Source organism: Gymnogyps californianus, chromosome 1, assembly GCF_018139145.2.
Source record: "Gymnogyps californianus isolate 813 chromosome 1, ASM1813914v2, whole genome shotgun sequence".
NCBI lineage: Eukaryota > Metazoa > Chordata > Aves > Accipitriformes > Cathartidae > Gymnogyps > Gymnogyps californianus.
In genome coordinates, this window is record NC_059471.1 from 217,643,375 (window position 1) to 217,666,842 (window position 23,468).

A 23,468-nucleotide genomic window follows, 5' to 3' on the forward strand; every position below is an offset into this window, starting at 1 on the left:
TGCTCGGTGTGGCTGGGGTTCAACAGGATTCTTCAGGGTCAGGAGTTGCGTTAGTGTGGTTTTTTTAAAAGAGTCTCGGAGTATGTACAGCTCAATAGCAAGCGGGTCCTTAAATTCTCCTCTGTGCCTCTCAGTGGCTTCCAAAGTCACAGGTTTCTTCGCTGCTACCTGAAGTTCAGCATAATTAGGACACTTCGGGATATTCTGTGTGCAACTCTCTCTCTCGCCAGTTTTCTGCAGACTTGGAAGGCACAAGAAGCGAGTCTTAAGATAGGTGAACTTCATAATTTTCTGTAGGTTCTGTTTCAAGTAGCAGCTGGAGATCTGTTGCTGAGCACCCAGGGAAAGGCTGCACAGGCAGGTGTATGGTGCTATGACGCTGAAGGCTTTTACCCTCCTTTACGAGATGCTTCAAACAGCAGAAAAGCCCCTTAAAGGAAAGAGGGTCCTGAGCTGGCAGGTTATGTGCTTCTGCGAATAAGTGTGCCTTGTCACTGGTGTTAGTTTTCTCTTGCTAGTTTCCCTTAATACACAAAAGTTGTGGTCAAGAGCATGTAAAACACCCAGGGGGATAATGTTCCCCTAATTCTTGCAAGATATAGGATGGATCAGAAGCTGAAACCGCTAGGCTCAGTCGAAGCCGTTGTATATAGGCGTGAATCGGTAACTACTTTTCACCATTCGGTTCTCCCGAAGTCACCCAAAAGGCATCAGGACTTTGCAGCATGCGCGTTCTTCTCTTAGGAACTGAATGAAGCTGACCAGGATGCCACATGCGTCACAGAAACCCACATCAACTGTTTTTAGGTCATTACCAGACTGGACTAAATTTAGCATATGAGCCAGAAGTGTGAGGCTTTGTATCCAGCTTCCTGCCCGGTCCCTATTTCTGGGCTGTCTGCCTGGGCTGTGCCCTACAACCAGTCATACATCTGCTGAAGACAAGGGATGAAATCCCTGTCTGCTTTTTCTCTTTAATCACACAGAGCAGGGACACCGCTGAGGTTTGTTTGCAAAGTTCCTGAATAACACCATATGAAGAGCAGAGTGAGTTGTAGGGAAGAGCACAGGCAGTTTGCTGAACTGGTAATAGGACATGGAGCTTCTCGCCCTGCAGATGATGGGTTTGAGTCCCACCTAGGGTTGACAGTGGCTCCAGGTGGCCAAGAAGAGAAGCCTGTCCAGTTTTTGGTTGCCCGTGTATCGGTTGGCTGCCCCTGTAGCCCAAAAGCTGTGGATTGCTGAACTCTGGTTGCTGCTGGAGATCTGCACAGGTTTGGGGTTAGGAACAACTTGCGCTCAGAGTGAAGGGGGAAGCACTTTTCTCATTAACCTTAAAATACATCTCAAGTAGGGAATGTTCTCAGCTCCTTTCTTTTGAGCCCCACATCTCTATTAAAATTGTCAAGATGGCAGAGATGAGTAAAGGGGGGGAAAAATAAGTCACACTGACAGTACAAGGGAAAAATTCAAGGCTGCTGGGAGCAGTGCGCTGGTTCTGCAGTTCCAAGCTGTCCTTTATTTTAACTTCCTCGGTTGTTTCGGGATTCTGTTTATTTGCAGTAGCACACTGGTTAATTGGGGTTTTTTGGTGGATTAGTAGTATTGTCATCAAAAATGGCTTAAAGTGTGTCAAGTCTGCTTAATTCTGATTTATTAAAGAAGGCTGCGATAAATGTGTGTCTTTGAAACTCTCACTGGGTCTGCCAGAGGTCACCTGTAATTCAGAGCATCTGGCGGAGGTCAGCGCTAGGCTTTTTGTTCTGTAGTGGTGTAAGCTTTGGGGTTTTTTTCAGCTCATCTCTGAAGGAGGAGATACTTCAAACTCGGTGACAAAATCCCACTTTTCAGGCAGCTGCACCTGCTAATGACTAAACTGTGTTAATTAGTTTTTAGTGCAGTTGCAGTGGTGTTCCTTTGTCCCTTCTATAATGGTGATCCAAACAGATGATGTCAAGGAATCTTCTGTTTCAGCTGAATTTAACTAATTATAAGAAAGCACTGCCTTCACTTGCCAAAGCTCAGTAACACAGTCTAAAAGCTGGGAAAAGCAGTGGTCTAACAATAGCATTTATATTGATAGTATGGCTTGTATTATGGTGGTGTATGCAAAACTCGATGACAAAGTTCAGTTTTAAATTGACTGCTTTTTTTTTTTGATCCACATAACAAACTTCAGGTATTGTTATTCCTGCAGGAAAGCTCGAGGCAAGTGTTCTTCCTGCAGCTATCAGAAATATGTGGACATAAATTGGGATGGCTAATTTGTAAAACTCCCCTGGGCTCTGTCTGCAGATAACTGATGTGCCTCTCGTTAGGGAGTTGAGAGGGAAGGGGGATAATTAAGCCTGAGCAGATGTGCTAGACCAAGCTCTTGGATCAGAAGCAAAAGGGCTGGGTGATGAGGAGCTCCTGACTCCAGCAGGTACAAACTTGCTCCTCTGTCGTGGTCCCCCTTTCCAAGTGGATTTGGTGCTTCTGCTGGGTGGGAAGCTTTGCTTCGAAGAGCTTTAAAATGGCCAGCTGTGAGAGCACCTTCCAAACCCTTCCAGGGACACTTCCCAGTCTCTCTCCAGCCCTTCCATCTGTATGGCTCAGAGGTGCTTTCAGAGGAAACTGCCTGGCCACAGCGATGAGGACTGTGTGTTCCTGTGTTTTAGCAACACCCTCTGCTGTTCTGCTGGTCATGTTTTTAAAAAAAGTACCTTTTCCCCTTCCTCTGATTGTGGTGGTGTTGCTTGTGCCGGATCGGCTTTAATGAACCCCTGCCTTCCTGTGAGATGCTGAGATCGGAGGCTTCGCGTAGCTAGAGAAAGCCACAGCGCTTGAGAAATAGCTTGGATGACTTGCTTTTGCTTCTGGTGCAGCTGCTGAGCGAAGGCCCAGTCTTCAAAGCCTGGAAACTGTAAAAAAAAAAAAAAAAAAAAAAGTATTTGAGATGACTGAATGCAGCATGGCGGGTATCCCAGGGTGAGGGCACCCTCTGTTCTGGGCACCAGTGCCACCCCGGCTCTGCCTCGCCATGGTTTTGTTGATGGCTGGCGAGCTCAGGCCTGCTGGTGCATTCACATCTACAAACAAAGCCCCAAACGCTTTGTTAGGCTCCTTCCTTGGCAACCTTTCTGCTGCGTCCCTAAAGCTTGCCTTTCCGTTGCACAAGGAAGCTCGTGTGGGGATCATTGTTAATCTCCCAAGTATGGCTCTTTCATGTCTTCCTCTCGAACACAATGTATCTTTATACCTTAAACTTCAGGAAAATCCTGTGCAGTTAATCCTTTGGGAAAGGCCAAAAACTCCTCGGAAGCACTTGAAACTTTTAAAAATACTTGTTCGCAGGCGAGTATTTAACTTCTTGGTGGAAAAGCCGATGGTAGGAGCTGGATGCAAGAGGAATTGCTGAGACTAATGGAAGCACCAGCCTGACTTAAATTTCCAAGGCTGATAAAGCAGCGAACTTTTTTGCAGGTGATTTGGTGATTAACCGACAAAGCCATGGTGCCATGTTTGCGGTTAGAGTTAGTGGCTTGATGGATGGGAAATGGCATGTATTGACTCTCTGCCTAACCTTGGAAACGTGTGTCTATCGGTATTTTCTTGAGACTGATAGGTACAGCGTAAGCTGACCTGACTTGGTGTAGGCAGAAACTGAGCGATAGACCCATCTTTATAAACTCAACCTTTAAATACAGATGGGCAAATGGACTGAACAAAATAAAGCCGGGGCAAAACCACTTGCCTTGTGCATCTTGTCTGTTTACAGCCAGCCCTGGGACGTTGGATCTGTTTGTGGGATCTATTGAGGAAGCACTGAATAGGCTACGGTGCCCCATTGCTCCCATTACTTAGTAAGAATAAAGGGGATAATTGATTTAATAGCGATGACAATGGCAAACTGGAATTTTGTAGGCATTTGTGTACAAAACTGTGGCACGCAGGAAGCTCCTACACCTTTTCTTTTAGCAAAACTGAACTGCAGTTTCCTGGTACGTGGGACTGTTTGGTGTTTTCTCTTTATATTGCAGGTGACCTAGAAAGAAGGAAAACAGTGTCTGTAAGCTTCGGCTGCTGTGTGTAACCAAGGTCTGAAAGGTGCTTGTTCCTAAATTACTTTTTTTTTTCTGCTTTCATTTGAGAGAAAACAGTGTATGGTCTGTGTTGGAAACTGGTTGCGGTTGTCATAACTTCACCGGTTCTATGATTCAGATATGGAGTAAAGTCGTCTCTTGCTCTGTCCTTCAGGTCATTTGTTTGGGTTAAAAAACCGCAACAACATTGTGTGTAAAATCCTGTCTGAGCTGTTCCTTTAAAACATCGTTCCTGAGATGCCTTTTAACAAAACCGAGGAGGAGAGAAGCAAATCTGACCCCTCCAGAAGTTCTGGCAGGCTCTGTCGGGACTCCTTGCTGTAGCACAGAGAAGAGGACAAATCTGATCCTCATGGTTTTGCAAGCAATCTATAAAAGGCATACTGCCCTTAGGTTCCCCATCACCGGTTTCAGATGTGCCCTTTCAGGGTGGGGTGCTGTATCGACAGGCTTTTTGTTCATGGGCATATCGGTGTAAGCCCCTTTGCATAGGCAAGTGGTGGACAGCCCCAAGGGCGATGTTCATCCTGATGATTTTCCACCTGCTAGCGAGCCAGTCCGTGCGTTGTCTGCTGAACCTGAGAATCAGCAGAAGAGCAGAATTTAACTTGTTCTTGGAAAAATGTATTTCTAATAAAGTGGTTTGAAAGGAACAGAAATCCACAGGTATCTCGGAGTATGATCCACCCTGAAACGAACACCTGTATCTGGCAGAGCATTGTGTGTTCCTTCAAATTGGGCTGTTAGGAGGTGGTGGGAAATCTGGATTGAAGCCACACAATGACTTTTCCCTTGTGTTACTTGAGGTCAAGGGAGTTGTGCTAATCTCTAGCTTAATTTCCAAATTCAGTTTGCTTTTATTTCCTACACCCATGCTGTAGAAATACCAGTGGTTTCTGAGATTTGTTTTAAAGCTCGTTTCTTTGAGGACTGGCAGATAACAACCCTCCTCCAGAAAGGCTCAGAAATGCTGGAGCTTCTGGCTCAAGTAGCAAAGTATTCTTTAAGAAATGTCAGTTGTGCCCTGTTCTTCAGAGGGAGAAATAATTTCCAAAATGTCTTTGAGAGACCTTATTGCCGTTCTGGTCGGTACAGAAAACACCTGGATGGGTGACAGGTCAGAACTAGGATTTTGGATATTAAGCACGTAAGGTCAGGACATTAATTGTTGTTGAATGCTTAAAGTTGAAGAAGCTTCATGAGGACCAGCACTGCTTAATTTTCACTGGCACCGTCCACTTCAATGCTTACTCTGAGCTCTGAGTCTTATTTACAGTTTAAGCACAGCTTGCTCTAGCAAATGGTTGTTGCTGCCTCAATTCTGAAGACTACGGTTTACAAAATCCTTTAAAAAAGCCCAGTGCAGGTGTGACCTCAGTAAGCAAGAAATACATCCTTAAGTATTTCCACGTACTCCCGCATCTGCTCGTGTGAGGTTGGAAGGAGCTCTGCAAAACAACGCTACGCTATAGATAGCTCAGTAACCTTCGTGTAAGAGGTGCTTATGGAGCAGCTCTGTCTTTTGCTTCTGCTCTGATGTTTCAGATGCTCTGCTCCAGCTGTCGGCTCCATTTGGTTTATAGCGAAGGTCAGCAAAGCAAACCTCTTCCACAGATCCGGTTTTAAAGCAAGCGGAGGCAGTACATCTAAGTAGGTGCCCCACAGCTATCTTTCCAGTCGTGTTGCCAAACCCTTTTGTTAGAAAGGCAGCCCAAGCAACTAACCGTCTTGCTCTCATCGCATATGCTTATCACATGGACCAGTTCTTGGTGTGTTGCCAGGGTTTTTGCGCTAAACCAGCACTTCCTGGTGAGTCTCACCTCTGTTGGGCCTGTACACACACACACACACAAAAAAAAAAAAAAAAAAAAAGGAAAAATCCCACTGAATTATGTTCCTGGCAGGCCATGGGGAGCTGTTGTGATATGTTATCCTGATTCCAAGGGAGAGGGATCCTAGACAGGACTTTAAATGTGTTTCCTCCCCCCCTCAATGTTTTGATAGTTCAAGCTTGAGTTTGTTTGTGCAAAGCCTCTTTTAGAGAGGACTTCAGGATTTTTGTTGAAGAGACATCCCGATGTGAAGTGTTTATTAAAACAATTCTCAGGATTCCCATATTTAACACTTTCTCAATTCAGTGTTATTGATGTAGCTCAAGCCGATGCAGCATATCGGCATCCCCTCGGTGAGTCTCTGTGGCCCAGTTCAGCATCCCTTGCAGGCAAGAAAAGATCCTGGTAAAGGGGAGCAAAGAGGATGGGTACTCTGGTTCCAGAACTCGTAACTGCTCTGTGCCAAAGCATCTTAAAATTAAGATTATGTTCACCAGAATATAACTCTGAATTTACCAGAATGAAAATATTTGCTTTGACACTTTCTCCTTCCCCCCATTAAACTCTTTATCTTGTTTAAAATCAAGAACTTGAGATACTTCTAGATTTCTTCCTAAATAAAAACCCTTGCCAAAGCTCAGCTGCTGACCTCCTCTGCATCTGTCTGCTTTGACTACAAACATGTCACGTCCCAAGGGCTTTACAGCCTGAGGAGATGGTTGTTTGTACATTTGGGGTTTTATGTCGCTGTTGCTGAGGTGGCTTGACATGCTTGCAGTTTCTAAATGACTGGGTAGGTTTCTTGGAGTGAAAAAGCATTTCAGTAAAGTCTACGGAAACCTAAAACAAACTTCACTTGAGGGAAAAGGCCACATCTTAAAATAAGACATGTCTTCGGGAAGTCTAAATTAGTGAAGTTTTCCAACTGCGTGAACACATGAAAAGCATTTTGCTTTTAACAGACCTGGCATGTTCTTGTAAAACGAACGTTAAATCTTAGTTAAGATTGAAGTTAAATCTTAGGCTTGGTGTCAGGTCTAGCACATGTTTGGAGTCACGCTCTCAATTCTGTGGTTTTGCAACCACGGTTTCTCTTTCAGAAGCGTTTCAGCACTTCTTGAATCCTCACAAGGAGGAAATCAACTGTACCCAGCACAACTGGAAAAAGCAATGACTGCATTTTCTCCTTCTGATATTTCACTTAAAATGCACTTGGAATTTCTCACTTGTTTGAGAAGTTTATTATTCCTACATTAAATACTCGTTTCCCACCAGTATGTACAATCACCATGGTAACAAACTTCTCTTGATGGAAGCCGTAGCAATGTAAATATTATATCTAGTGGTTTAGCTTAGAGACAGATGTATGGCCATGTAAACTACTACTGCTGTCGTCTTCGATGCTTCTGGATCTGACTCTGGTTTCCCCCGTGACTGACTTTAAATGTCAGCGTAGTGAATTCTGTGGCTTCTGGCTTAGTGGCTGGCGGAGAGCGTAAGGTTCCCGATTATTTCCACCTTGTTCACGCCAGGTGAGCGGCTTGTGTTGAACTCTTCGGGGAGGCTCGAGCATTAGGTCAGAGGAGACCAGTGCAATCGTATCGTGGGAACATTTTTGCCTCTCCGGTTATCCCAGAGAAGCCCAGGGCCTTACGCTCCTGCATCATGGCTCTGCACGTTGTCTTCCTTGCGAGTCCTTTCTGGGGGGATGCCTTCCTCAAACTGTGCAGTCATCTCCAGCTAGGATCCATTTAAGGAGTTTGCTAATCGACAGTTGCTTATAATTACAAACTAATTGCTCTTAAATTCTCTTGGATCCTAGCATGTCCTCTTTTACTGAGATTCAAAGAAATCTTGTGCTTGTGGAGGCAATGCTATGTTGCATTATGGTCATGCACGGGAACATCAGTTAGGCTGTATTGATCACAACTTCATTCCAACTCCCTTCCATCAAGTCCAGTCCCTTCCTTGCATGTTTAAAAATCTTGTGTGCCAGCTGCTTCTCACCTTGACTCGTGCATCTCCCTGCCTTTCTCAAGCAGCACCTCAGCAACCCTCGCGTAGGTCACAGTTTTAAGTGATTTCAAACCATTTCCTTCCAACGTGCTGCTCCTGGGACTGACTGGCACCACGTGTAGCACCGAAACACAGTCATCTCGCAAGCAAAGCTCCGCTGCGATGCAAATCAGAAGGTGTCACCCTGGGCCCATACTTGTTCTCATCCTGAATTGCGCTTGGCTAATGATACCTCGTAAAACGAGGGCCTGATGCTTGTATATGTTGTGTTCTTCCTTGTCTGTAAATGCAAATGAATTGCACAGTAATCAGCACTGCAAAACTGGCGTTTGGCTACGGTGCTCGTTACCTGCCGTCAAAATGACACTGATTGTGTTCCCGTCTAATCTGATTGTGAAGGAGCTCTTGGTGCCACCGCTGCAATTAAATGTTGACCCATCCAGTGGAAGCTTGAGAACACAGTTTTAAACAAGTGTATTCCAATCCGTTTTCTCTACAGCAAAAAAATACGTATCTGTGTGCTATCTCTTTTTCTAAGCAAGTTGAAATTTTTCAATGGAACAGCACAGCGTTGGGGAGGGCAATGAATTAATTTTTCTGAAGGAAAAGGGCAGTATTATTCAATCCGGCATGGTATGAGATGTACCTTGTTGTCTTTTTGTGGTAGTTCCCTTCACTTCTGGTGAGGGAAGACCAGGTTTGAAGCCTGGAGTGTAGGAATAATGCTGACTTGGTTTCTAATCAGTTCGTAGCAGGCAACTCGTATGCAAAGTGTCTTCTGGGGAAAGCTGGCTTTTCCTTCTACCTTTTCCTTATTACTCCAGTTTCTTGGCACAAAGTTTAGTGGAGAGCGGCCAGACGTAAATCATCAAGAGCTCCAAAGAAAGCAAGCCAGACTGGAGGGCTTGCTGGAGCAGCAGTTCCTTCTCCCCCAAACCCCGATCACACTTGCAAGGTACCTTCTGGTACACGTGGCTGCACTTGGAAAGTGCCTTTTGATGGGGTTGCTGGTGACGAGGGTGTTTATCTTGGGGAAATTTGACATCCTTGATGTGAAATTGTGAAGGGTGTGTGCAGAATAACTTAAGAATGCTCTTTCTTGTGTGATTTCTCATCTCAGTTGGTTAAAATCTGGTAGGGAAGCAGTGAGTAAGGGGGCTTTTTTAAAAGCAAAGCTGCATTTCTAACAAGAAAATGCTTGTGTGCAATAAAATAAAAACTCAGCAACCAAGCGCAGGTTGCTGTTCAGTTATTCATTTGCTATTCTCTCGCTTCCAGAGCATTTTCGGCTGCGATCATAACGAACCGTTGTCTTGCAACGAGTGAAACCACCTCTGTGTAATGCTTTCCCTGGTTCACTTGTCGCAGTGGTAAGGAGGGTGGAGGGCTGGGAAAGCTGGTTGTCTTCAGAGCTTTCCACAACCACCCGTGAGTGACTTGCTGTCCTTCTTCTTTACGCTGTAGGATTTAAGTGAGTTTTGTGTCTTTCAAAGCTGTGGTGTTCCTGGGCAATCCCAATTCAGATGAAGGAAGATTGAGATTTGCCCCAGGTACATGAAGATAAACTGCAGATTGCCCCAGTGGTGTCTTCCCTTCTTGGGGCTGGTGAAGACCATGGGACTGTGGAACCAGAAATTGTGCAACACAACATCCTTGGCAAATAACGAACCTATTTCTGGTGCTAGAAAACCCCTATGCTTGAAGCTGGCAACTGTGAGCGGTGCCCTGTGGCAAAGAGAATAACTAGCTTGGGGGAAAACCGATGGATTTTAATAACCGGAATGGGTTTAGCCTGGAGTTCTTAAGAAGTTTGCTACAAACAGGTGACTAAAAAATGCTGCCTCTCACTGCTCGAAGAAATCACAAGAGTTTTTTTTTTTTTCTTTATAACCTTTTTTGCTTCTGACTTTCTTCTGGTCCAGAAAGCGTCCTTTCTTCTGGTGTGCTGCAGCAATAGACACGGAAGTGTAAAGAAAGTTAAATGTGAGTAAAGGGCAGGGGCTTTTACTTGGGGAAAATAAGAATAAATATTCCTGCTGCTTAAAGCATCAAAGTCCTGGTGCCGGCTGTGGTTTCATGTGCGCAACTGGCACCTCGGGTAACTTGTATCAGATAAAGGCAGGGAGTTTAGAGAAGGCAAGGCAGCCTACAAAGGCTTGGAGGCAGGGAGGTGACTGAGCTGAACTTGCCCTTTTGCTGCCCACATGTCAGTGTAACCGGTAACACTGCCAAATAATAGGGCTCCTTACAGATAACTGCAGGTTGTGTGTTTTTGAGTGGAACTCGTTCGCCTTTGTAAGAAAATAAACATGAATAACCATCAGTCCCAATATTAGAGGCTATTTATGTCACAAAATTCTGCTTGCAGATACTTCAGAAGAGTTCACACCTCTGATGCCTCGAACAAGCAGAGCGGTGCTTTCTGTACCACAAGCAGCTGGAGTGGCTGCACTTCCATTGCATGGGTGGTGTAGCAGCGCTCGCTGCCTGCAAAGCCCTTTGCAAAGGAAAAAAATCAACCGTATTAATCTCATTTTTAAAACGCCCTTTGTCACAAAATATGGCGAGTTATTTTCTCAAAGATGGGTTCTCAACTGCTTAGGTGGCAGAGCTGGATGATTTATTTTTTTTAAAATATTTTCCCTCAAATTCAGAATGTCTTCTCTGGTGAGGTCCTTCACCTGGAAGGACAGCTGTAGCCAAGTCTCTGTAAGTAAGAGAGGACATTGCAGAGATCCTTAGAAGGCCGGGACTTGCTTTCTGGTAATGACCATCGACCTATCTGCGACTTGTATTGACATGCACATAGATAAAATATGCAACTTTATTTTTCCCTGGGTCATTCCAGCTTTCTGCTTTGTCTGCCTCTTTGGGGCAGGCTGCTCATGGCCATTTGTGTCGCTAGGCTTGCAAAAAATATTTTCAGTGAAATATTTTTAGCTGGAAAACTCATTTGCCCAAGCTTATAACTTATGTTAATTTTAAAGAAACTTAATGAAGGGATTTTTTTTTTTTTTAAGGCTAAATGTTTGCCAGAAAAAAGCCACTCAACCCTGCAAACAGACTAGCCATCTGTTGGCCGCGATGTTCATCTGGGATTTTGGGAGATCTGGGTGTGAAGTCAAATCCTAACAATTTTTTTTATTACTGCAGGGGAGATCCAGCCCTACGTTGGTGGGTGGCCCCACACGAGGATGAGGGAATGGGAACTCGACCCTGGAACAGGCAAATCCACAGTGGCCAGTCTGTTTCTGCCTGATGGTTGGGCAGTCTCTCACTCTCCAGACTTGAAAGGTTTTATGTGGGTTTTTTTGTCCCAACGCAGAATAGGCAAAATGCTTTAAATCACTTTTCATTCTGACCAAAGAAACAATTTCCTATGAGCTGAACCCTGAACAATAGAGCCTTGATCTTGATAGGGGGCTGTGGATGTTACTGTAATGCTAATACGTGGCGCGGTTGGCCTTTGCGCTTCTGGCACATTTCAGGCACTATATAGGGAGTCTGTAATCAGCTGCAGAAAAATTCCCTTCTGCCTCTCTCCTAGCAACCCCTTCTGAACTGATATTTGAAAATAAGTTTGCTTTCCATATCATCATCTAAATATTTTCGACACTTACTGTCATTAAAATTCTCTTAATAGTTTTGGGACTAAGATAATTTATCTTCAGGTCCTCAGGACTCCCTTCTAGTTTCTGTGGTCTTAAGGTAGGGCTTTTGAACTTCTTATCTGTTAGAAACCTGACTTGTATTCAGGTTTTGCTCTTTTCTCTTGACTTTTATGCTGGCTATACTTGACACAAAGTCAAATTAGTATACTGAGATGATGAGAGAAAAGCAGCAAGGCCATAACTCACCTAGACTAGTAGGAGCAAGCTGAGAGTCTTGAAAGGGATTTGGTTGTATTTTTGTTAAACATTTTAGCACATGTGATGTGTTACAGGCTGGTTTTGTAGCTCTGTAATCTTGACCCCGTGTACAAACGGTGTAGCCGCATGTCCTGCTGTGGAAACAAGGCAGACTGCTCATACCAGTATGAACCACTGGATTGCCGCTAGAATTGAGAACTTTAAAGTCTTTATCCATTAACTGCTCGTTCTCTTTCTGTAAACCTGAATAGTGAAAAGTGCAGTGAGAGAACGTGTGGGCATGGAGGAATTCATCTGGACAGAGTAGACTAAAACAAGGTGAGGGGTTTGCAGTCTTCCCCGTAAATGCTGACTGCGTGTTTGAAGTCCTGAGCGTCGCAGGAGTGCTTTCTGCACAGCTTTACATCAGTAGCCGATGAAAGAGGTGGATGGGAATCCTGGATGCAAACATAGCTATCCTGGGAGAAACGCGTGGGGGCTGCTGTGAACAGTCTGGTCACCTTAATTGTGGAAATCTTGCTCCAAATTCTTGATGCTCTTTTCCTGGGGCTTCCTGAAGCTGTACTCGGTTTGCTGAGCATTTCTCCTTCCTGGGAGCTACTTGGGCTTGGCGCAGGATCGGGCACCAGGCCCCATCTACCTCTGAATGCAGGAGGGGAGGTTCGTTCTGGCCTAGGCGCAACTGGGTTCCTTAAGTCTTGTGGGTCTTCAAACTGGCAACTCTTTTTTTGGATCTGAGACGGCTGATTAATTGCTGGTGTGTTTGGAACGGGATTCATTTGGGATTTGGTTGTAAGACTTTTGCCTTATGGAAAAAATCTGTCTGAGCTGAGAAAATAGTTGGGTCAGAGCCTGCGTTCTTTACTCTGAGATACATTGCCATGAGCTGTGGTGGAGCTTTCTCTGGGAACGCAGTCCGGACAGTCCTCTGAACGTGTCAAGTCCCTTCTGCTGTTGCCTAATGCTTTCCCCTTGTGCTGTTAGAGGGTTCCCTGGTACAGCTTTGTGGGATGGAGAAGCCTTGAGGTCTGTCTCGGGTTCCCAGTCTTCCTGGAGTCCCAGCTTGTGCAATAAATGTTTCCTTTTCTGAAGACTTCCTGGAGATGGAAAGAGCTCGTAGGGTGTAAATGTTCTTCTTTCTGTAATCGCTCCATGCGCTTCTCCCGCTAACGCCCTCAGTCATTTTGTTGGTGGGATTTTGAGATTTCAAATTCCTGGGCATCTGTACCTTTAGAGAAAACTTGGTGGAGAGGAGAAAGGGAAGATGGTTCACCCCACTTGTGTTAGAAAGTGGGGGCTCACATGAAATTCACCTCGTGCCCAGGAAAGAGGGCTTCCCCAGCTTCCTCAGTTCTGCTAATGCATTGCCAGAGATTTCCCCTGTGTTGATACAAGGGCTTCATTACTGAAATTCACTTTGTTTTCAGTCTGTCCTCAAACTCTTGTATCATGTTAATAAACAATGCCGTTGTTCCTAAACCTAGCATCTGCGTCCCAATACGTATCCCTTTCGTGAACCTGACTCACTTGCTGGGTTTTTTTGTAGGAATTTTAGGTCCTTGCCACAACAGGGAGAATAATCAAATATAGCACCCCATTGCTTACTAATAGGTTTTTGAACTTGCGAACACTAGGGCTGAGTCTGGGTGCAGAAAGCTCTGCTTTAATTTATGGTCAGTATTAACTTGCGGAGCCGAAGAGCATATATGCTGCAGCTGCTCAGGAGCTTGCTCTGAAGATCAGGCTGGGAGACCTGGTTTTTATTAACTGGTACTTGATTTAGTCCTAAGTAAAACCATTTGTATTTAACCTGATCCACGAAGCTGCTGTAAGTGTTAACATACTTCAGTATTAAACGTTTCACTCTTGGGCATCATCATACACGGCAGGTTTGTGAAAGAGCCCGTTTCTGAACCTGGAATAGTTATCCGTTAGATGAGTGTGTACATTTTCAAAGGAACTTAAACTCAGTCGAGCCCATATTTAAAACTTACTGTCACGGTACTGGGTGACGTGAAAAGATCTGGTGACAAGTGTCCCTTAACATCAGGTCTGAAGCAAGCTGCAGTACTTCAGTGCGAAGCTACTCTCCGCAAACCTGTAGGGATGTAGCTTTTCCCAGAGATGGCTTTTAGCAGAGAAATCACTTGCACTTGGGGCAGCAAGGCATCGATTTGCCCCTTGTGAGCTGCTCTTGGGTGACTGCCAGGTGCAGCGAGCTACTTGCCATTTAACTGTAGGGCAGAGCAGCTTATGCTGAACCAAGAAAACTCTTGAGCCAAAACAAACCGCTATAAACTTTTCTCCCTCCCCATGAGAATGAGGGGAAGAGGGTTATTGCGTCCAAATTCTTTTGGAGCTGGCACTGTGGGGAAAACTCTGTCCAATCTGGGAGTCATTGTACTTGAGGAACTGTAATGAATCCTGACGGACCCCGCAGACGGGACTTGGATCTCCTGTGTACGAGTATGCACGCAGACTGCCGGGATTGAATTGGCACTTCTGGATACAGGAGCCTCTTCTCTTAAAGTAGTTTGTGACTCGCCTTAAGGAGACTTCATGGATCGTAATGTGAGATCAAGGATAGGTCTGAGCTGAGAATTACTTGTTCGTGGTGGTAGGTCCCAGGCTGTTATGTTCCTGGTGGGTCAGGCATATTTAAGTGAGCATGTAACGTGTGTGCCCAGGCACACGGGTGCCTGTTTGCTCAGTGCCATGAAGGTGCAAAGGGGTCTGCATAATTGCTGCAAAGTGGAGAGCTTCCTGGGCAAATTTTGTGCCTTGAAAGGAGAAAACCTTTTGCATCAGAGTGAAAAATCTTGGTTGTAAAAGGGAACCTGGCTTCAGTTCCTCTTAGCCTGAGCGTTTCTGCCAAGCTTGCTGCTGTGATGTTAAGGATCTTTTATTAGATATTCTGTGCTCTTGCCCCCTTCCCTCAAATGGGGGCAGCCTCTGTGGTGCAGAGCTGAAGCAGTCTGAAGTTCAGGTGGGAATAAACCTTTGATTTTCTCCTGCTCTGTTTTTCTCTGATGCTTCCCTCGTAATTCGTATTAAGATTATTGATTAAAGGTAATTGCTGTAGGATATTATTCACAATCCATTAACCCTGATTTATAGCAGAATTCTTCAGCAAGCTTGGGTGCCGAAACATCACCGTTAATTCTCTTAACTGAGTCTTACTTGAAATGAAAATTTCTTGCCTTTCCGTTTGTATTCCCTTCTTCCCAAAGCGCTGGTGCTTTGATTCGTTCCTTTAAATGTGGAGAAATACAGTTGTTCCTTTCACACTGTAACGGTGCCTCATAATCTCGCCCTTCTGCCATCTCTCCGAAGACACAGAGTTTTTTGGTCTTGCAAGTCAAATTAACATGAGATTGCCATAATTTGCATCTTAGCTGTGGGAGGCCATCTGACAGCGCCGAAGGCAGCCAAGGAGAATTGAATTCATCAGCTCTCACATTTGTCAGAGCAGGGACTGGGGCGAGTTCTGCTCCTCTAATCTGGGCAGGAGAGTGAACATTTAATGTGAGGGGTTGGCAAGGGCTGACTTTCTGCTTTGTGGCTCGTCTCCTGAGCGCTGGAAAGGAGAGAGGTCTCTCCGAGTCCTGGCCTCACCTCCGAGCCTTGCCCCTGGCGTTCATGTCTGTGTGTGGTGAGGCTTTGGAGCTGTCTCTAGATTTTTAGCTCCCCTCCACAGGCCGAATATGTTTCCAAATACGTTGCTGATAGGAACTCGGCGTTTTCTTAAATCGGAGCTTACGCTCTGCAGAAGTAGACGGAAAACACTAAGCAGCTCTGAGGGGAGGGGAGGCATCATCTCAAGATTGCTCAATGCAGGGGAAGGGATTCTGCAGTGTGTAGAATTGGCTTTTACTAACGTCATTGTGGTGGTGTGGTCACTTAGATTTGTCAAGATGATTAAATTGCATGTTGTAGAATATTTTGAATATTTGGTTTTAAACTATTTGGTCTGACAGGCTTCTAGCAAGTTACCCGTATCTGAGTAAATGGGTTTTGTTTCCCGGACTAAATGTTTTCCTTTACTTGATGTATCAGTATTGAGAGCAAACACGAAGTCACAATCTTAGGAGGACTCAATGAATTTGTTGTGAAGTTTTATGGACCACAAGGAAGTAAGTATATGACCCAGCCCTTCTATAAAAACAAACTAATGGCTCATGGTGGGGAAGAGTGAAATGACACGCTCTTCTGGAGTGGAAGAAGAGATGAGCAAATCTAAGTGGGGGTGAGAAATCAAAGGGTAGCAGTGTTTGAAGGCTGCTCTCTCAAGGGCGGGGAGAAGTACAACTGTGAGCATTAACGCAGATGAACCACTTCCCTTGGAGCTGAGCAGAGCTGGGTACTGCCTTCGGACAACTAAGCAGTCTGCTATGGCCTTCAGCACCGCTCTTGTTGATCCTTAGCTTTTCTAGGCCTGGCTCATAAGTTTTGCATCAGTCATCTGAATTTTTGCAGAGTTTGTAATTAAGATGGCTTTTCTAGTGACTAGATCACAAGTCAGGTCTCCACCATGCCTTAATTTAGTAACATCTCTAAAGGTAAGTAGATTATTCCAAAGTCTCTGTTTTTAATAAGGCTTTTGTGTCTTTGTGCCGAGATCTTCTGCAGTATCAGTTAAAACCATGTATTTCTTGTCAGGCAGCACAGGAAAAAGGCTTTTACCGTAGGAGGTTTGATATGAAATCTTACCCCCTGATGGAGCTAAGTATTCTTCCAAAGATGTGTTTTGCTTAATGCTGTAGTTCTATTTATTCTCTCCTGCGTTATGAAGTGTCTAATACCTGCATTTCTTTCATTGCAGCACCATATGAAGGTGGAGTATGGAAAGTTAGAGTCGACCTTCCTGATAAATACCCTTTCAAATCCCCGTCTATAGGTAACCAATCATCACTTTCAGTCAAAATCGTGTTACTGTTTATGCAGGAGAGATGTTATTGCTTGCAGCATTGTTGCAGGTGAAGTTGAACCAACCCTCAGTGCAATCATAAGATCTTTACGTCAAGTCTGCTTTTACTGTAGACTTCCAGATATCACGTGCCAAGCAGAGAGGAAGTTTGGTCTTTTGGCTGAAGGGCTAGGAGCTGGAAATGTGATTTGGTCACATGTTCGTGTGTTGATGAACTGAGTCTCTCTACCATGTGCTTTTTTAATAATATATCCATTTGTGGGTAAGGTGCAGGATACCACAGTGAGTGCTGGAGCCCGTTTGTGTAAAATGACTCATTTAGTATGGAGAGCAAAGACCGCAGTGCATGGTCATGGTCTTGGGGTGAACCTAGCCTTTGGGACCTCTTGTTCAAAAGTGGATGGAAGTGAAGGCAGGAGCTGAAGCCTCTGTCCTCTTGGACTAGGTGATGCATCTGCGGAAGAACACAGAAGCAGGGACCTATCACCAGAAAAATTGCAGCTGGCTAGACTGGTCAGGCTTGTTTAACCTTCAAGAGCAAACAGGAAGTTTGAGAAGGAAATGTTCTTTAGACTGTATCCATCCTATTTTGTCCTGGGGTAACGGTGATCTAATTTGGATGCCTTCTGGTACCTAACTTTATTCCAATCACTTAAGCTATAAATAAAATAGCCAATATTGCTTGAAAAACTGGAGCAGATGCATGAAGTTCCAATGTCTCTCTTCTGGCTTATGAAATAAGTGCCAGTAACTCAGTGACACGGCGCTTGTCTGTCAGAAGGGTGTGCTTGTGGCTCAAGCCACCAGAGGACTGTAAAGAATGGAGAAAACTGCCCAAGGAGAACTGATGTGGAAACTTGACTATGTGGGTTGGATGAGATGGGTCCCTTCCAATATCAACATCCTGATTTGGAGTTGATAAGTATTGGCTGCTTTCTTAAAATAGACTCTTACGCTAAGAGTGCCTTCTATTTAAGATCTCTCTCTCTCTCTCTGGTGTGAGAAATAATCTGTCTAGTTCCAAATGTGAACTGTGCCTTTTGGGAAAGAGCAACGCTGTTTTTACGCCGTCCTTTACCTTTCTTTTTTTCTGTCGAAACCTTAACTGGACCACAGAAATGTGCACGCAGCTGAGTAACAATGCAGTATTGCTGCAGCTATGCGAACCCTTTTCTCCTTCCTCTTGAGTCAGCTCTGAAACTTGCTATAAACCTCTTAGGTTAGAGACTGTACACAGTATGTTACGTGGTGCCAGTCATTTTTCCCCTCCCTGCTTCTCAAGTGCCACAAACCGATGCAGATCAGGGTACTGTCACGTTGGCAATCTTAAATGTGGGCTGGCTACAGGCAACTCTCAGAAAGCATATAAAACCCAGTTTCCTTGTTGTTAATTGCTTTGGTGCTAGTCTACTCAAGATTATTTTTCTCTCTCCTGATGTTCTTCCTGTGCGTATCAGAAATCAAGGTTGCTGGCTTAAAGCAAACCCAAACTTTCTTTCCAGTAGCCTATGAAGCCAATGCAGCTAAACGTTGGCCAGGCTCTTGTATATTCATATTGCTGTTGATTTAGGCTCCGGTTAGTTGCATGAAAGGTGGTAGGTTTGACCTTTTGGTGGTTTGGAGGCTGTTTAGTGCTGGTTGGGATAGGCGGGAGTAAAAGGCAGCCTGGGATCAGAGTTGGCCCAGCTGTGTTTTCAGAACTGACACCACAAGGATGGCCTTTCTCCTTGTGAACTTGGGGAGGGTGATGGGTGGATGCACGTGGAGGGGGTTATTTTCTGCTCAGATTGCTTTCTCCCTTCTAATGTTGCTTTTGCTGACTTCCTTTTAGTACAGCAGCTTTCCATCCATCAGCTTGCTTATACCTGCTGTGTTGTGACTGTCTTATTCCGGACTCGTTGCACCTTCTAGCATGCTTCCTTTGCCCTACGAGTCTGTGTCTGAGCAGCTGAAAACCACCTCTTCTCTCGCTGAGCTCCCCAAAAGGCTGGCTCTTGCTCTAGGGCCTGCCTTGCTGTCTGCTGGGCGAGGGCTGCTGGAAGTGCAGGTTACCTCCCGGGCGAAGCAGTGTGCAGCTGAGGTTTCAGGTTGAATAAACAGTCGATGCCAGACGAGAGCTGGCTTAGCAAAGCAGAGCTCAGCTCTGCTGCGGGGGGGGGAAAGAGCTGGGGAGTGGAAGCACCAAGGAGAGCGCTAGGACCCGGGGAAGCTCCCAACTGGCTGCAGGAAGAGGTTTATTTTTCTTTGTCTGGTTCCCATTTCTGCTGCCCCAGCCCAGCTTATCTGGACAGCCAGGGCTGAGTGACGTCTCGGCCCCTTCCTCTGGGCCAGCCCAATCTCCACACCACTGCTCTCGGAGGCAGACTCGGTGTGCAGTGCCTGATACCACTGGTTTTGGCATTACAGATAGCTTCAGAGCAAGCCTTCGTCCCTGCTGAACCGGGAGCATTCACAAGCTTGTAAATGAGACGAGATCCTGTTTTCTCCCAGCTCTGCCTGTTCCAGTCAGCACGGGCGTCCTAACCCAGCAGTCCTCAGCCAGCTTGAGCTCTGGATAACACAGGGGTAGGAATTAGCAGGGAAGAAATTTGCCATGGCAATCTCTGATCTGTAAAGAGGTGGAAGTGAAGGATTTCAGAGACGATGGAGCCCGTAAATGGACAGAAGGTCATCTAGAGCACACGTGTAGCTTGTTTGCAGCCCTTCTGTTCTCAGCACCGCATAGCTCCCACTGTGGTGATGACACACAGAGTTCAAATTGTCTGTGTAAGTCACTGGCTTGTATAAAGTATAGAATCCAGCAGTTTCTTTTCCTTTAATAAATTACACTTTTATGCTGAAGCTTAAAGCAAAAATGCTGTCCTTGCAGCTTGCCTTGTTCTTCTAGTACTGTAGGCTAAAATTTTCTTTCCATCATAGAAAATCTTAATGCAGTCTTGAGCATGGCATGGGCTTTTTGCAGCAAAGAACATGATGGCTTGAAGCATATCCATGCGGTCTAGAAAGCCGCTTCTGAAAAATGACTGCTAATAGTTGCTTTCTAATCTGTTCAAATTGCTTTTATCCCAGCATGGCTCTGAGTATAAGGTACATGAAAACTTGGTGTTCTCTTCTAAAGTGTGACTGACAAACCTGAATTGAAAAGGTTTTTAAAGTGGGTTCCAGATTTGTCATTTGGAAAGGTGTGGAGCTTTTCTTAAACCCTAAATGAGTGGTGGTCCTGTTTGCCTTTAAGGGTCTCTAGCAGAAGCCTTCGCTTGGTGTGATGGCTCTTCTCCTGCCAAATCTTTGCTCCCTTGTCCCATCCGCAGCTCCCTTCTCAAATATGTGTGGCATTTGTTTCCTGCTCTTCTCAGGTTGGCAATTATTGCTGTAGTCTATTAAATGATGCTGCCCCAGGGACAGTGCTTTCCTGACAATGCAGGTAGTGACTCTGCTTAAAGACCTAAACCATCCTGGGATCTATGTGAAAAGAGCAGTTCCTGGGAGAGCTTCCAGTGTTTCATCATGTCCTGCAGTACCTTTCCAGTATTTCTGCAGCCTGTTCCTTGCTTGATCTTTGCTGTGTGATCGGATAGATCCCATATTGGTGCAGGATGATTTTTTCCTAACAAGAGCTATACAACATACAGTAAAAAGGGAAATGCGCATCCTAGAAGAACACAAATCTAAACGGAGCCAGATGTAGGGCTGTCATGTTGGCTCTGGGCTTGAGTGCTCCCATTGAGATGAACTAACTCTGCTCGTGATCCCTAAATATCCATACCTTCAGGGTTGAAACAAACCTCCTGAATTTGAGCAGTTTGTTAGAACAAAACCAACTCCTGAAAAATACCCAGTTGCTTTCTGAAGCTAGTGAATGCTGCTGCTCTTAATGCTTTTGTCAATTAATGTAAATATCCCCGTGTGCTTATGAGGACCCGAAGCGCTCCCCTGCTAGATGTTTCGTTCCATTTTTGCTTTCTCCTAGACAATATGTTTTGAGCTGTTTATGATTGCAGTAACCCTGCTGGCACTGCTTCGCTACTTTTCCCTTCCCTCTGGGATTTAATGTCTTCAGGGGAACTTTCTGCCTTGCCTGTTCCTGCTTTTTCAAAGGGGAGTTGTGAAGTACTTGAAGTACTGTTTTGAGCTCCCAAGTCATGGGAACACTTTGTGTAAGTTTTGTATGTTTTTAATCAGTCCATACGCCTGCCAAGAGCCGGAGATTAATACTCTTGGATGCCATAAACACGGGTGGAAGCGCAGAGTGTGAATGTCCTGCCCTGCTTAGATGATAGGAGCAGTAGAAACATGTGAACCTGGGGGCCTGAGCTCTTACCTGGAAGCACAGTGGCATTTATTTTATTGCTAAAATCTGCAGAAGTATTAGGCCGGCACTGAGTCACTCTGGTTTCTTAATAATCAAATGTCACAGCTGCAAAGTTTGCGTACAATATGCTCAGAGCCTCAATTTCTCAAATAACTTCTGTATATTTATACACGGTTCTCACTTTCCTTCCATCTCTGGCCCAGTTATCTGCAGATATCTTGCATTTATATTTCACCTTTCTCCTAAGTGTTTTGCAAAACAAAATGCCTAGTATTTACACAAAACATATGGAAGTGTGTGTGTATGTGTATGTATATAATGAGACATTGTGGCAGCCAGTACAGGAATGAAGCAGTGTTTAGCTCCAGCCAGGATTTAACAGATCTCTCCTGGCCTGTGCTTAATTTTTCTTTTTAGCTGCAGCTGCTATTTTTACTTTCAGCTCCTCTCTGGATTGCCTTACATTTTGCTACTTAGAATTTCATGAGTCACTTATCGCCTGTGACCATTCTGAGCTTGCTCTTCTTCCCTATGTGTGTTGATCCTTACTCTGACCTATAAGCGATGGGAAAATGCTTGTTCTTTCAAATACGCTTAGCTTTGTCTAAGGGGAAAGACGAGACACCTAAAGGTAATTTGTATCCCTGTGTCCACTCCAGTGTGACGCACAACTGTACACCCTCTGCAGATTCCTTGCTACAATCGGAGAATGGGAACAGACTGACAAAAGGGGGTAGGTGTTTTCAGCCTGGCTTGGCACAGATTCACTGCCTTCTGTGCCAGTCTCTGGAGCCTGGGCATCAGGTGATGGTGCACCTAAGCAATGAGATGAACTGATACTGGGCAATTGCTTTGTGCTAGTTCTGCATGTTTTTCCAGAGGTTGCTGCTCTTAGCACCAGTCTGTAAGCTTGTGGATACTGCTTTTCCGCTTCCAAGAAGGACCGCTCAGCGATTCACTCTGAGCAGGAGGTCCAGAGTTTATAGCTCTGCCACTATTTCCCGTCAGCTACATCCATATTTTTCTGTCCTGATCTTTCCCTCGTGAAGCTGCCGCAGGATTATTTATGTTATTGTTTTGAAAAGCTACTAGAATTTGAGTATGGTAATATAAACTGTTCTACTTCTGCTGTTAGCAAGCTGACGTTACACAGCACCTCACGCCACCACTGTGCAGTGAATGCCTCCGCGGTGTGCGCACAGTGTTCTATACGACTCGGTCATTAGTACTCTGAATGGGCTCCTAACCTCCAAATTTCATAAAAAAGAAATCCTTGCCTTTGCCAGTGAGAGCTTATTTACCCGAGAGCGCTGGACAAGTTACGCACCTGTGAGGTGGGCAGATCCTATGCCCTCCAAATGGGGAACAGCCACGCGCTAAACCAGTTGTCCCAGTCTGCAGAGGGGAGTAGGTACTAAGTTGAGGACTGGGGCAGAGCTCTTGCTCTCATGCCCTCTCCCCTATCTCCTACCAAGGTTTCTCAGCCTGTGGTGCGAGGTGGGCTCGTGATCAGTTACACAAGAAAGTAGTCCCTGAAATGAGTGCAATGTGTTTTTAAAAATAAAAAAAAAATAAATGCATGTTCCCTTGCAGGCTTTTGGGTATTTGGGGAGGGGGAAATAATAAACATTAAATTTAGACTGATCTTATCTGGCTGTTTGGCAACACTGCATGAGTACTTGGGAGATATTTTTCCATTAGGTAGGTTGTCCAGTGGTTAAAAAAAGCAGAGGAAAAACACTGCTCTTGACCTCTCTGTGCTGTACAGAAGCTCTTTTGCGTGCTGATCTCTGTGCACATAGTTCTGCCTTGAGCCTTGGGTGGTTACCCAAGCCATGTTGATTTGGTGTGATATTTAAAACTCACTGCATCCTGCTTCAGAGAGACTGTAGCCACCTTCCCACCTCACCAGCCAGGCAGTCTGAACAGTTTCCTGACTTGGCCTTAATCTCTCATTAAAAATAAAACTTTGAGGCTTGTCACTCTTGCTGCACTGAAAAGTCAGGAGCGGTTACATACACTTGTCCTGTCACCTGTTTGTTGGGCACCATGGTGGTACACAGATAGGAATCTGCTGTCACAGTTGTTCAGGTAGAGAAGCGTCCAGCTGGCCTTATTTTATAAGCAGAGAGCTGACACGTGGGCAAGCAGTAGCGAGTTTGGGATGGGTAAGTGGATATAAACCAGCTCCACTCTGGCGTGTTCCCCAGAGCCGGTGGGAAATCCTCTTGCATTTATCGCTGGTGTGGGTCAGCCATGCAGCTGACTCCCCGCTGAGCAAGAAGACGCAAAACTGGGAGGCTGGGATGTGCTGTGTTTGCTGGCATGCTGCTTTGCCTTCTTCCCGCGTGCTTCCGCAGGGCTGGCAGCACTAACGTAGCTTTGAAGAGCTGTGTTGCAGGAAAAAAAGTCTCTTTTGGGGACCTC

General features: G+C 45.2%; 1 protein-coding gene across 2 annotated transcripts in view; it reads left to right on the forward strand.

Annotated features, from left to right (window-relative positions):
• Positions 1 to 23,468, forward strand: part of UBE2H (ubiquitin conjugating enzyme E2 H) — a 54,275-nt gene that overhangs the window by 11,856 nt on the left and 18,951 nt on the right. For both annotated transcript variants that reach the window (XM_050899891.1, XM_050899882.1), the window contains exons 2-3: positions 15,859 to 15,935; positions 16,625 to 16,699. In XM_050899891.1, coding sequence (XP_050755848.1) covers positions 15,859 to 15,935; positions 16,625 to 16,699 — 152 coding nt within the window. The remainder of the gene's footprint in view (positions 1 to 15,858; positions 15,936 to 16,624; positions 16,700 to 23,468) is intronic.